Below are 12,991 nucleotides of genomic sequence, written 5' to 3'. Positions count from 1 at the left end.
ACAAAAACCAAGTCTCCTTCCCTGACCCATGAGACCCTGCACGATCTGGCCCCTGCTTGCTCTATCTGCCCAGCCTTATTGCATGCCCTCAACCCCTTATATACCACACTCCAGCTTCACTGGCCTATTTCCAATCTATTGAACACTCCTAGCTCGTTCCTACTTCAGAGCTTTCCCATAATCTATATCTTCTGCCTCCTACATTTCCCATGATAGTCTTAGCTCAAATGTAACTGCCTCCAAAAATCCTTGTCTATCCCATCTAAAGGAGCCCTGGAGCCTCAGATATTCTCTAGCCCATTATCCTTATTAATTTTCTTTATAGCACTTGTACCTGTCTGAAAATGTGTTCACTTGTTTATGTGCATATTGTCTGACTCCAGGTGCTAGGGATATAATAACTATAATTATGGGACTTTTCTCTCTAATCACAAGAAATACCAGAGGCAAAAGTTATTAGAAGTCATCTATCCATCTCTCTGCCTTAGCAAGTACAAAGGACTTGGGCTAGAGAACAGAAGTGATGTGCCTGAGGATTAGAAAAGCACAGGTCCCTACTCCCAGCCCAGTGAAGGATAGAAAAGGGCTAAAAGCAGGGACTTGGGTCAGAAAGACCTGATTCCACCCCTGGCAGTGTTACCAATTGTGTGACCTTACTGCTCTACTCAAGCTTTCTTTTCTTCTTTTTTTAACTAGTTGTTTCTGTTTTGATAGAGACAGTGTCTCACTATGTTGCCCTAAGCTGGTCTTGAACTCCTGGGCTCAAGCAATCCTCTCAACTCGGCCTTCCAAAGTGCTGGATTGCAGGCTTAAGCCACCGTGTCTGGGTATGCAAGCTTTCTATTTTTTAGTTTTCACTTCTGTAAAATGGGATAATGATGGTGCGTAACTCATGAATGAGATGACATATGTAAAGTACCCAGTATAGGGTCTGACACAGTGCTGATATTTTTTTGGGGGGGGTTGTTTTTTGTTTTTTGTTTTTTTGAGTTGCAGTCTCACTCGGTCGCCCAGACTGGAGTGCAGTGGCCGCTCCCGGCCACCGCAGCCTCGACCTGCTGGGCTCCGGGGATCCTTCCGCCTCAGCCTTCCAAGTAGCTGGAACTACAGGCGCGCGCTACCACGCCCGGCTCATTTTGATCTATTACAGAGATGAGGTCTCGCCAAGTGGCCCAGGCGGGTCTTGAACCCGCAGGCTTAGACAATCCACTCACCTCAGTCTCCCAAAGGTGTGGGATTACAGGTTGAGCCACCGAGCCCAGCTGTTGTTTTTTTTTTTTGAGTCAGAGTCTCACTCTGTTGCCCTGGCTGGAGTGCAGTGGCGTGCTCACAGCCACTATAGCCTCGACCTGCTGGGCTCTGGCAATCCTTCCGCCTCGGCCTTCCACGTAGCTGGAACTACAGGCATGTGCCCCCATGCCTGGCTAATATTTTGATTCATTGTAGAGATGAGGTCTGGCCAAGTTGCCCTGGCTGATCTTGAAGCTGCGGGCTCAGGCAATCCTCTCATTTGGGCCTCCCCAAGTGCTGGGATTATAGGCGTGAGCCACTGCTCCCGGCCACGTGCTGTTGTTTATCGAGTGCTTAGACGGCAATCCAACCATGGATGGACCGTAAGGAGCTGTTCTGCCCACTGCCTACTTGCCTATCTGCTCTGTTCCTAGGATAAGCAAGCTGAGCAAGGTTTCTCAACTCAAAACCCCTAATTAAAGAGAGATGACATCCATGACTGATCATACAAACATTACAGATTCCAAATTCTCTCCTGCTACCCCCAACCCCCCTCTCCTCCTCTCCCCAAAAGCTATCTAAATAAGAACAGATTTTACCACCCACCTTGTGGGCAGACTCTGAGCTGAGGCTGGAACTAGCTATTTATCCTTCGGCTGCTACGGGAATTCAACACATACAAATAAAGCTCCTTTTCCAGCCAAGTGTGTATTTTTCCATCAGCGTGTGGCCCCCCTGTCCAGGTTGTCTTGTTTAGGTTGGGGCAGCCTGAGGGAGGGAAGGACAAGAAGGGGATGTGGGGCTGTGGTTTCAGAGCCTGCTCCCCAGGATGGATGGCTACAGGACATCTTGCAGTCCCGGACTGCACCGGGCTGCCAGGGGACCCCGGGAGAGCCTGGGGAAATGGATACAGACATGCAATGCCCAGAAACACATTCTGCTTTCTCCTTGCTTCCTGGCAAGTCGCCCCTGCCGCCTCCATTGCTCCCAAAGAGCATCTAGCTCTGTCCAACTCGTATGTCAGGGAGGACAGGTTATCCAATGTCTCCCAAAGGGCCGAGATTACAGGTGTGTGCCACCTAGATATGTTAATTTCTTAATTCTTTTTTTTTTCCAGCAGAAATTAACTGGGTACCTTGTTTGCACTGCACCCTATGATAAGGATTGCAGTTACAGTAGAGAATAAGATCAGCATGATCTGTGCTCTCAGGAAACTTTCACACTGTGTCTACTGTCCCTTCTGAGAAAAGCCACTCTGCCCACAGCTCTTCCCCTCAGGGGAAAGCCCTGAGAGGTCATATTTTGTCCAATACGACTCCACATAAACATCCCTATTCACACGTTACAATTTAGTGAACCAGAACAGGTGCCTGGCCTAAGAGTGGTCAACCTGTTAGTCACTGACCCATGATTTGGCCTAGGATAGAAGAGAAGTTTGGCTAGTCTGATTATCTCTCAATCTTACAGAACATTGCTCTGAGAATTTTAAAAAGAAAAAAAAGCCAGAAATGGTGGCTCACGCTTGTAATCCCAACACTTTGGGAGACTGAGGTGGTAGGATTCCTTTGGTCCAGGAGTTTGAGACCAGCGTGGGCAACATAGTATGACCTTGTCTCTAAAAACAAAACAAAACAAAAATTAGCTGGGTATGGTGGCATGCACTTGGAGTCCCAGCTACTCGGAAGGCTAAGGAAGGAGGACTACCTGGGCCCAGGAAGTCAAGGCAGCGGTGAGTGTGATCTTGACACTGCACTCCAGTCTGGAGGACAGAGTGAGACCCTGACTCAAGAAAACAAAACAAAACAAAAATCAAACCAAGGCAGTGATCCCAGGAACTGAAACTGAAAGGATGCATATAGAGGTTTTGAGGAAGGACAGGGATATAGAGAGACGCACGTAACAGAAGTTATGAATAGACTAACTACTGTATAATAGAAACATAAACTATGAGTCAAAAGAAGCAGTGAGGTAAAGCTGTCATCATTTAGAATTTTTTTTTTTTTTGAGTCAGTGTCTCACTGTCACCCAGGCTGGAGTGCAGTGGCATGCTCATGGCTACTGCAGCCTTGACCTCCTGGGCTCAGGCGATTTTTCTGCATCAGTCTCCCGAGTAGCAGGAACTACAGGTGTGTGTCACCATGCCTGACTAATTTTTTTTTTAATTGTAAAAACTAGGTCTCGCCAAATTGCTCAGGCTTGAACCCCTGGGCTCAGGCAATCCTCTGGCCTCCACCTCCCAAAGTGCTGGGATTACAAGCATGAGCCACCACACCTGGCAGAATTATTCTTTTGACCCAGTAATTTCACTTCCGGGTATTTATCTTATAGATATACTTACACATGTGCTAAATTACATACATACAAAGTCACTTGTTACCATGTTGTTTGTAAGAGCAAAAGAGTAAATAGCACAATGTCCATCAGAAGAAGAATGGTAAGATAAAATATGATACATCTACATAATGGGATATAAGCTGCTGTAAAAAAAAGGAGAATACTTTCTTTACTAATATGAAAAAACTTTGAGCTATATTAGTAGGTGAAAAAAGCAGAAGCAGAATTGTGATCTGCTACCTTTGGTAAAAAAAAAAAAAAAAAAGCTTATACACAAGGTCCAACAATTAGTTTCCCAAACCATCTTAGAAAAAGTGCTGCATAGTTCATTGATAAATATTTCCATGGTCACCTTCAAAGTACTCCCCTTAGGAAGCGATTTTGGAACTCTTTTTCTGGAATGGCCATCAGAGAGAGCTGTCACCATTATTTGTTGGGGTCTGACAATTAAGTTTTGAACTCACCACTATGCACTTATGTTGACAGCACTGTACAAATAACAGTATTGAAACACCCTCCCTACTCAACTGATCTGGCCCTCAATGATTTTTTTTTCTTTACCCAAAGATAAAGAAAGTATTGAAAGGAAGACATTTAATGACATTCAGCACACCGAGTATAATACGACGATGGCTCTGATGGCCATTCCAGAAAAAGAGTTCCAAAATTGCTTTGACGGGTGGACTAGGCACTGGTGTCTGGTGCATAGCTTCCTAAGAGGAGTACTTCAAAGGCAACCATAGTGATATCCAGCAGTGAGGTAGGTAGCACTTTTTCTAGGATGAGTTCGTGAACTTAATTGTTGGAACACACATGCATATATATATACATATATGTATATGTGTATCTTGTTTGTATATACATAAAAAATTTCTGGAAGGATGTATAAGAATAATAACAGTGGTGATCAGGTACAGGTCACTCATACCTGTAATCCCAGCACTTTGGGAGGCCAAGACAAGAGGATTGCTTGAGCCAGGGGTTTGAGACCAGCTTGGGCAACTTGGTGAGACCTTGTCTATACAATAATCAAAAAATTAGCCGGGCCTGGTGGTGGGCGCCTGTAGTTCCAGCTACTTGGAAGGCTGAGGTGGAAGGATTGCCTGAACCCTGCAACTTGAGGCTGCCGTGGCCGTGAGCTTGCTATTGCACTCCAGCCTGGGCAACAGACTGAGACTCCAACTCAAAATAAATAAATAAATAAATAAACAAACAAACTAATAACAGTGTAACTAGTAAGGTTTGGGAAATGAGCAAATGGGGACAGGGATGGGTGGGAGACTACTAAAATATGTTATTCGAGCCATATGAATGTATTACTTACTCAAAAGTTAAATTTATAAAAAGATTTTTAAACAAAAAGGGGTGGTTGAGAAACAGGTAGATAAGAGCTGAGGTGGGAGGGTCACTTGAAGCCTGGAGTTTGAGACCAGCCTAGGCAATATAGTCAGACATTGTCTCTCCAAATAAATTAAAAAAATAAGCCAGGCGTGGTGGCACATACCTGTAGTCCGGGCTACTCAGGAGGCTGACAAGGAAGGATTGTCTGAGCCCAGGAGGTCAGGGCTGCAGTGAGCTGTGATCATTTCACTGCACTCCAGCCTGGGTGACAGAGTGAGTGAGCCTGCTAATGAGGGCACCAGAGTGACCAGCCACAGATCCCTCCTGGCCAGAACTCTGAGGGCTGCCTCAAATCCAGAATGACCCCTGGTTTCAGATACCATGATGCCCAGCCCCACTCCTCTTTCTGGCCTGGGATTTACTGAGATTCTGCCTTCCTTGTTGCTCCACATGTATCCTCTCAAGAAACACTCACTTATTCCAGTCAACCACTGGGTTTCTTTCTCTTAAACTATCTAAGAAGAACAGCTGAGGAAATGGCCTTCCCTGCAGTTGGACTAGAAGGAAGGATGGAATGCTCTGTTTTCTAGAAGAGTAGAGGGCAGATGCTCAGGCAGGCACCAATTGTCCTCTCAGAAGGCAGTTGGATACCAGGCCAGTGAGGCCCTGATGTCATTCTGGGTCCAGTATCTTGTTCCCATGATTGAAGGTTTTTGTTAAACTCAATCTCTTTGCCTTACCTTTAGAAGGGGCTCCCTGGTTGTCTTGGGGGGCATCGTCCCATTCTAAAGTGAGGCTTGGGAGGAAATTCTCAAGGCAGAGAGTGGGTGAGAAAGTTTACCCAAGGAGAGGAAAACAAGCTGATTCTTTGGGGCTCACAGTATCAGGAAATCCCAGTAGTAAGCTTGGGTCTGAGAAGGTGTTCGGGGTCTGAGTAGTAGAAAGCCCAACCTGCTCAGTGCTTTCTTTAGACTATTCTATGTTTAACCAGCGCCAACCACACCAAGGGCACATAAGTTTGGGTGAGTGAAACGGATTCTGATGCCTACAAACTTCTATCTGGAACCTTTTCAGCTGAGCCCTGGGTGTTCCAGAACTCAGAAAACAGGTTAAGGAAGAGCCTCAGCACTCTGGTCACTTTCATGGCTCCACCAGAGATAGCAGAAAGCTGAGAGATGCACATGGTACTTCACTGGTGCTTTATTATACAGAAGAATCCAAATATTTACATCTTAACAGCTTATATACTTCACACAGCTGGAGAGGTTATGGGACTGAACCCCAGAAGTGATTAGGGGTGGTGGATGGAAGGTGATAGGTGAGAGAACTTGCTAAACCAGAGCAGAGGTAGTTAGAGGAGATGGTTCCAGAAAGGATCGAGGGTCCTAGTAACCCCCTATCATCCTCACTCACTCAGGTCTACTCATTGTCAGCTCTTCCTTCTTCTGCTCCCTTACTCTTTCAAACTTATGTTCTCCTGGGAAAGGGAAACTAGAAGGGGTTGGAGGCCAGAGGAGGGGAGAAGAAGGCCCAGCAACAGGGTCTGTCAATCCATAGTCTTCTAATCTCAGCTCCGAAGTTTCTGGATTTCCCTCTTTGTGTGTAACAAGGTGCTTATAAAAACCAGCTGCATCATGAGAAGTTACTCTCTACAAATTGCTCTGAGAGCAGATTGTGGTTGGTGCTGGTGGCCAAGGCACAGCATGCAGAGCCCAGGGCAGTGCATACCAGGTCAGCAGTTCTCAACGTTTCCATCACCACAGCTCCCTTGGACAGATTCTTCCCCGTGGACACTATTTCAGAAGATTTGTGTCAACCAAACAAAATGCATTTGCACGGATTGAATAATTGGTTTTTTATTTTGTGATCAAAGATATATACAATCTTCATAACCTAACCTCCTGCTCAAAATGGAGACAACCAAAGGAGTGAATACGGACCTGCTAGAAATTCGGTAAAAAAAAAAAACCTCAAAGAAACTTTATTGCACATCCTTCTTTTGGGTAAGTGTACAACATCTACTAGACTTTTTGAGTAATGGACATCATTTATGGCAAACACCTCCCCTCCCTCCCCTGTACCAGAAAGTCTAGCAATGCTCCTCTAACCAGCAGATTCCCAGATCTTTAGAAGCAGACTATAAGGTGACAGTGGTGCCACTCTAGAGCTTGCAGCCAGAAATCACTAGCTGCCTTTTCATAGAAGAGGCCACCTGCAGGTTCCTATAACTCCTAAACCTCTAACACAAGGCCACTGTGCTTCATCTCAATGCCAACTCCTGACTCCAAGTGGGGAGTAAGAAGGAGCCTGGAGTGACTTTTTAAAAGTCAAGACTCCTAAAAATCATACAAGTTTTGTCATCCCTGGAGCATCTCAGAGAACTCTTTTCCCTGAAAAAGTCACCAATTCTCGGCTGGACACAGTGGCTCATGACTGTAATCCCAGAACTTTGGGTGGCCCAGGCAGGAGGATTACTTAAGCCCTGGAGTTCAAGACCAGCCTGGGCAACATAATGAGACCTCATCTCTACAAAACGTCAAAAGAATTGGTCGGGCACAGTGGCTCATGCCTATAGTCCCACACTTTGGGAGGCCAAGGTGAGAGGATTGCCTGAGTCCATAGGTTCGAGACCCGCCTGGACCTCATCTCTACAATAAATCAAAAAATTAGCTGGGCTTGGTGGCACACACCTGTAGTCCCAGCTACTTGGAAGACCGAGGTGGAAGGATTTACCTGAGCCCAGCAGGTCAAGGGCATGGTGACCGTCAGCATGCCTCTGCATTCTAGCCTGGGTGACAGAGTGAGATTCCTACTCAAAAAAAAAAAAAAAAAAAAATTAGTCAGGTGTGGTGGTGTGCTCCTGTTGTCCCACTATTCAGGAAGCTGAGGCAGAAGGATGACCTGAGCCCAGGAGGTCAAGGCTGCAGTAAGCCATGGGTGTGCCACTGCACTCCAAGCAGGGCTTCAGAGTGAGAACCCCACTCAAAATAACAAAAAAAGAGTCACCAAAGTAGAACAAACTCCTTCCATCGAGGGTTCTTGGTCAGCCAGGGAAAATTGGGAGGCCAGGTGTTCTCAAATAAACAATTGATAAATAAATCTACCATCATTTAGTAAATGTCTACTCTGAGGTTAACTTCATGCTAGGACCTTATGGTTCTTCTGGGATTACAAAGTCAGCACATTCAGCTTTAGAGCCTGTAAGAGCCCAGGCAACCCAGCTAGTCAGACAAGATTTAGAAATGTGTCAAGTTCCATGCACCGTCTCTACCTCATTCCTCTATACCAGCCTAGGCAGCCTTGTTGACCTATATCAGAATTCCCACTAGGCCTTGGAGGCAAAAGGGAGATAGCAGAGAAGCTAAGCTGCAGAAACTTGAACTTTGAAACTAGGAGAAGGATTTTCTCAGGGCTGTCCTAATAGTAGAGCCCCTGCGGACAGGGCCTGGCTGAGGACCATACTAGGATTCAAGAGGGAGAATGTGTTCCATTGAGTCTCAGGATTCTGGACTCCTGTTCTTCTGATATGACTGATGTTAGGATGTCCTGGGACAAATCTCACCCAGAAAATCAGAGTTTTGGATTCTCTTTTTTTGACTGCAAGAATCACCTTTTATGTCTGCAAGGATGCCCCAGCTCTCACCTCTTCTCCCTAAGGTTGAATGTGTGTGTGTTTTGGGGGCAGGGTGAGGGGAAAGGGGAGTGGGGAAGAAGTAGGGAGGTGGGGTGAGGCACTCTGGAAACGCTCAGAGACACTTAGTAAACCATACAATAGAAAGGTCATGAGAGGAGAGGCAGAGGAGTCAGTGGTCTATTTGAGGTATTTGAGGCACCCAGGAATCCCGGATACCTACAATGCTTCCCTCCTCTTTGTTGGCTAAGGGTTCCCTGTCCCATAGAATGGGCAGGAAGTGAGACCAGAAGGGAGGATCCGACTTATGGCAGGAGGTGGTAGGGACAATTGATGGAGAACCATAGGGAGGCAACTCAGAGCCAGTGGAAACCCAAACAGCCACAAACTTCCCTGTGTGTAGCCTCCCGGGACCTAGCAACATGGCCTCTTGCTGTGGGCAAAAATTTCACTGGTGCTTGGGCTTGGGGTAGGGGGTGGAAGCACATACAAGGAACCCTTTCTTCCCACCTCAACTCAGGAGTCTGAGGCTGGAAACACAAAGGCAGGCTCCTCTCCATCCTTCCCGGAGTAGGATTGGAGGGGTGGGAGGTAGAGTGTTGAGTATCTCTCCTGGTTAATGGAATCATCAGTTGCCTCTGGCACTTCACTCCAGCTCAAACTCCTAGGATCAGGGCTTTCAAGAAGTGGTGGTATTTTGTCACATCCCTCGGTAGCACTAAGTGGTACAGAGACGAGCTCCCTGGGAGAGAACAGTGCTAAATTCTGTGCTGTTGATACCTATTCTATGAGAGCCGAACAAGCAAACAAAAACCTGTTGTCAAATAATTTGGGGAACTGGGCTGAACAAAGTCAATAGATTTTACTACTGCAGGAATCCTCGGGGGCTTTATACTACACTAACTTGCGCTGTGAACCTCTAAAAAAGAGACATCCTGTGTAATCTCTTCCAGAGCTTAATAGGCAGTCTTTATGCATGACATATGTCAAGATAAATGGGACACAGAATACATTCTGTATCCTATCCGTGAGTCACAGGGGAGGTCCCCTTCCAGAACTTTCTCTGTGAAGTCTCCCTGTCCACTGTGCCCTGATCCTGGGCCTGCTCAGTCCCCTCAATCCTCTCACGGTCATGCTTCCTTCATTTCCCTTAAGCTGACACATTTCCAGGTCTCTGGTTCACAGCTTCAGACATGACAGGGAGGAGGCCCAGCACGAAGGTGAGGCTGAGGAAGGCCGAGGGGAAACCAGGACAAGAACACTCAGTGGCAAGGGTCACAGGAGAGAGGAGACCAATGGAGCGAGGGCCTGGGCCATCCTGCTATGGATCACACTGCTAAGTTTTGGTTGTATTTATTTTATAAGCAGCCATCATTCACAGAAGAGGGAGGAGAGGGGGAGGGAAGAGATGGGAAGAGAAGAACAGGGAGGGACATTTATACATGGGAGGCAAAGGCTAAGCCAGAGGGCCGTAACCCCCCGCCCACTGATGAGTCTCCACCTGCTGGCGGCGCTCCCTCTGCCCTCAGCAGCAGTTCTCCATCCATGGAGGGTGGTCGGTTCCCAAAGTGGGTCCCCTCTGGCTCTGCAAAATGGCTGCCCTCCCGCCTGGGCGGCCCTGGCTGCTGACAGGAGATGAGGGTCACTGAGGGGAAGCCATAGGTCTCCAGCCCAGGAGGCCGCCCAGCCTCAGAAGCTTCCAGAATGAGATCCACATCAGAGAAGGCCACCAGGGCCTGGGTGGAATCGCAGGAGCTCTTCTCCAGCTCACTGGCAGCAGCATAGGCTAGGGGCCCTGGGGCCCTGGTGCGGGGCCAGAGCCGCCGGAGGTCATCCCGGAAGTGAGGGTTGAAGAGCAGGTAGAGCAGTGGGTTCAGGCAGGCCGGCAGGGGCAGCACCACGAGCAGGACAGACTTGACGGCCTCGGGCGTGACGGGGAAGAGGCCAAGCATGAAGGCGAAGCTGAGGAAGGCCACGGGACAGTAGAGGAGCCCATCTGCGAAGATGAGCCAGGCCACGTGCCTCACCATGGCGCAGTCCCACACAGCCTCAAAGTCACCCCGTGGCAGGTCACAGTAGAGTTTGATGTAGGCACCGGCCACTACCAGGAAGCAGAAGGAGTTCATCATCACCAGGGCCACAGCAAAGCCCAGGGCTGCCGGTTGGCCCTCAGGTGGGGCATAGGGCAGGCAGAGCGGGGAGGCCCCATATTCTCCCACTGAGGTGAGGGGCAGGGCCGCGGCCAGCCCTGCCAGCACCAGGCAGCCCAGGGCCCCTGCTCGAACGCTGCCCTGGGAGGGGGCCTTCCCGTAGGCCCGGACACAGGAGACAGAGACACTGCACTGCACTGCAGCCAGAGTGAGCAGCAGCACGGAGGCCTCCGACCCAAGTACTGCCAGGAAGCCGGTAGCCCGGCAGCCCAGCCCCATCTCCCAGCGGGCTCCATACTCCGCGAACTGGCCAAAAGTCAAGGCGTCAACTGAGGCTAGAAGGCCACAGGAAATGCCAGTCACGGTGTTGGCGCCTGCAATTGCACCTACCACAAACTTGACCGGGGGTAGGGGGACAGGCCCACCAGCAAACATGGTCATCAGCACCAGCCCATTGCAGAGCACGGAGAGCAATACGATGGCCCACACGGCCAGGCGGATGCCCCAGCTTTCAAAGAGGTGCTCACAGGGCTTGAAGGGGCCTGTAGGAGAGAAGATCAGACATTACCCCTGGGCAGAGGCTGCTGGGACCAGGTCTTGGGGACAAGGTCAGCCTCTGCACTCAGAGAACTTTCAGTCAAGAGGAGATGAACATAGCCTCTGCTCTCAGAGAACTCCTAGTGTGAGGGAGGCCAACCTGATTTCTGCCCTCAGAGAACTCCCAGCCTGAGAAATGCTGACCTGGTCTCAGAGTTAGGGTTCTAGGGAGGAGCAGTGGTACATACACAGCTCTTCTTCCAAAGGGCTGCAAGTGGGGTGAACACTAGCTCTCCTCCTAAAACACATAGAAAATAAAAACACAGCCAGGCTCGGTGGCTCAGCCTGTAATCCCGTGCCTTTGAGAGGCTGAGGTGAGTGGATTGCCTAAGCCTGCGGGTTCGAGACCTGCCTGAGCAGCGAGACCTCATCTCTACAATAAATAACAAAAACAGCCAGACGTGGTAGCACATGCCTGTAATTCCGGCTACTTGGAAGGCTGAGGCGAAAGGATCGCCGGAGCCCAGCAGCTCGAGGCTGCGGTGGCCAGGAGCGGCCACTGCACTCCAGTCTGGGTGACAGAGTGAGACTCCAACTCAAAAAATAAAAAAGAAAAGAAAAACACATATAAACATACACACAGCACAAATTAATGCAGTGCAAACCACTCACTGAGGAAGTGTTAAGTAAAGGAACAGCATTTGAAAGAAAGGAAGGGACAGCTGGCATAAAGGAAGAGAGAAGGCATCAGATTTGGGGGACATTGCTGGGGCAGGGACACAGAGGTGTGAGGGGCTGCTCAGACAGTACTCTGGCCTAGGGCTCAGTTTCTCCCAGTCAGTGCCCAGTGATGCACTAAGGATTCCACTGTGGATGAGTTGGCACCATACCAGACTGGCTTTCCTTTGCTCTGTGAAAGGGGTGCAGAACACATTGAATATTTATCTGTCAATCAGTATTAGGGAGATAAAGCATGCCAAGTATAGTACATCAAAATACAGATGCCTTCTGGAGTTTTCCAAATGGGCTCCTCACTAGGTCGGTGAGATCCTAGTGTTTTCTAACTTTTTCTCCAGAGTCCGTTCCCTATAATTTTGGATACACTATTTCTTTAGTCTAAGTAACTAAGACTATAGGCTCACACCACCTGGTTAACTTTTTCATTTTTTGTAGAGAGGAGGTCTCACTATGTTACCTGGGCTGGTCTCAAACTCCTGACTTTAAGCAATCCTCCTACCTCAGCTTCCCAACCTGTTGGGATTATAGGCGTGAGCCGTTGCACGTGGCCATATTTTCTTTAAGTTAAATTTTTATTATGCAGACTTTCTCATATCCTTAAGTTCCTCCAAAACATATTTTCTTTTTCTTTTTCTTTTTTTGAGTTGGAGTCTCACTCTGTCACCCAGACTGGAGGGCAGTGGCATGCTCACAACCACCACAGCCTCGATCTGCTGGGCTCAGACGATCCTTCCACCTCAGCCTTCCTAAAAACATATTTTCAATGACTGTGTGATAAATATTGCATCATATGGATGTGCCATAATTATTTGACCATTTTGTATGAGCTATTTTAGAAGCAAGTTCAAGTTTAACCTTGTCTTTTGGAACTTCCTCTTTTACTTCATCCCTATTTATTACTGATTTTCAGAGGTGAGATTTCTGTGGCAGTGTGAAAGAATCCTGTGGGTTTTCAAGTCAAAAAAAAAAAAAAGCCGGGCTCGGTGGCTCAGCCTGTAATCCCAGCACTTTGGGAGGCTGAAGTGAGTGG

General features: G+C 48.2%; 1 protein-coding gene across 1 annotated transcript in view; it reads right to left on the bottom strand.

The window, feature by feature from the left end:
• Window positions 1–9,474: 9,474 nt before the first annotated feature.
• Window positions 9,475–12,991, bottom strand: part of LGR6 (leucine rich repeat containing G protein-coupled receptor 6) — a 45,026-nt gene continuing 41,509 nt past the window's right edge. The window contains exon 14 of the mRNA XM_008072791.2: window positions 9,475–11,228. Coding sequence (XP_008070982.1) covers window positions 9,973–11,228 — 1,256 coding nt within the window. The 3' untranslated portion in view covers window positions 9,475–9,972. The remainder of the gene's footprint in view (window positions 11,229–12,991) is intronic.

This window comes from Carlito syrichta, unplaced genomic scaffold (genome assembly GCF_000164805.1).
Source record: "Carlito syrichta isolate Samal-C Ts95f unplaced genomic scaffold, Tarsius_syrichta-2.0.1 Scaffold315412, whole genome shotgun sequence".
In the NCBI taxonomy this organism is placed as follows: domain Eukaryota; kingdom Metazoa; phylum Chordata; class Mammalia; order Primates; family Tarsiidae; genus Carlito; species Carlito syrichta.
The sequence above is the reverse complement of the archived record's forward strand: the minus strand, read 5'-3'. Positions and strand labels throughout refer to the sequence as shown.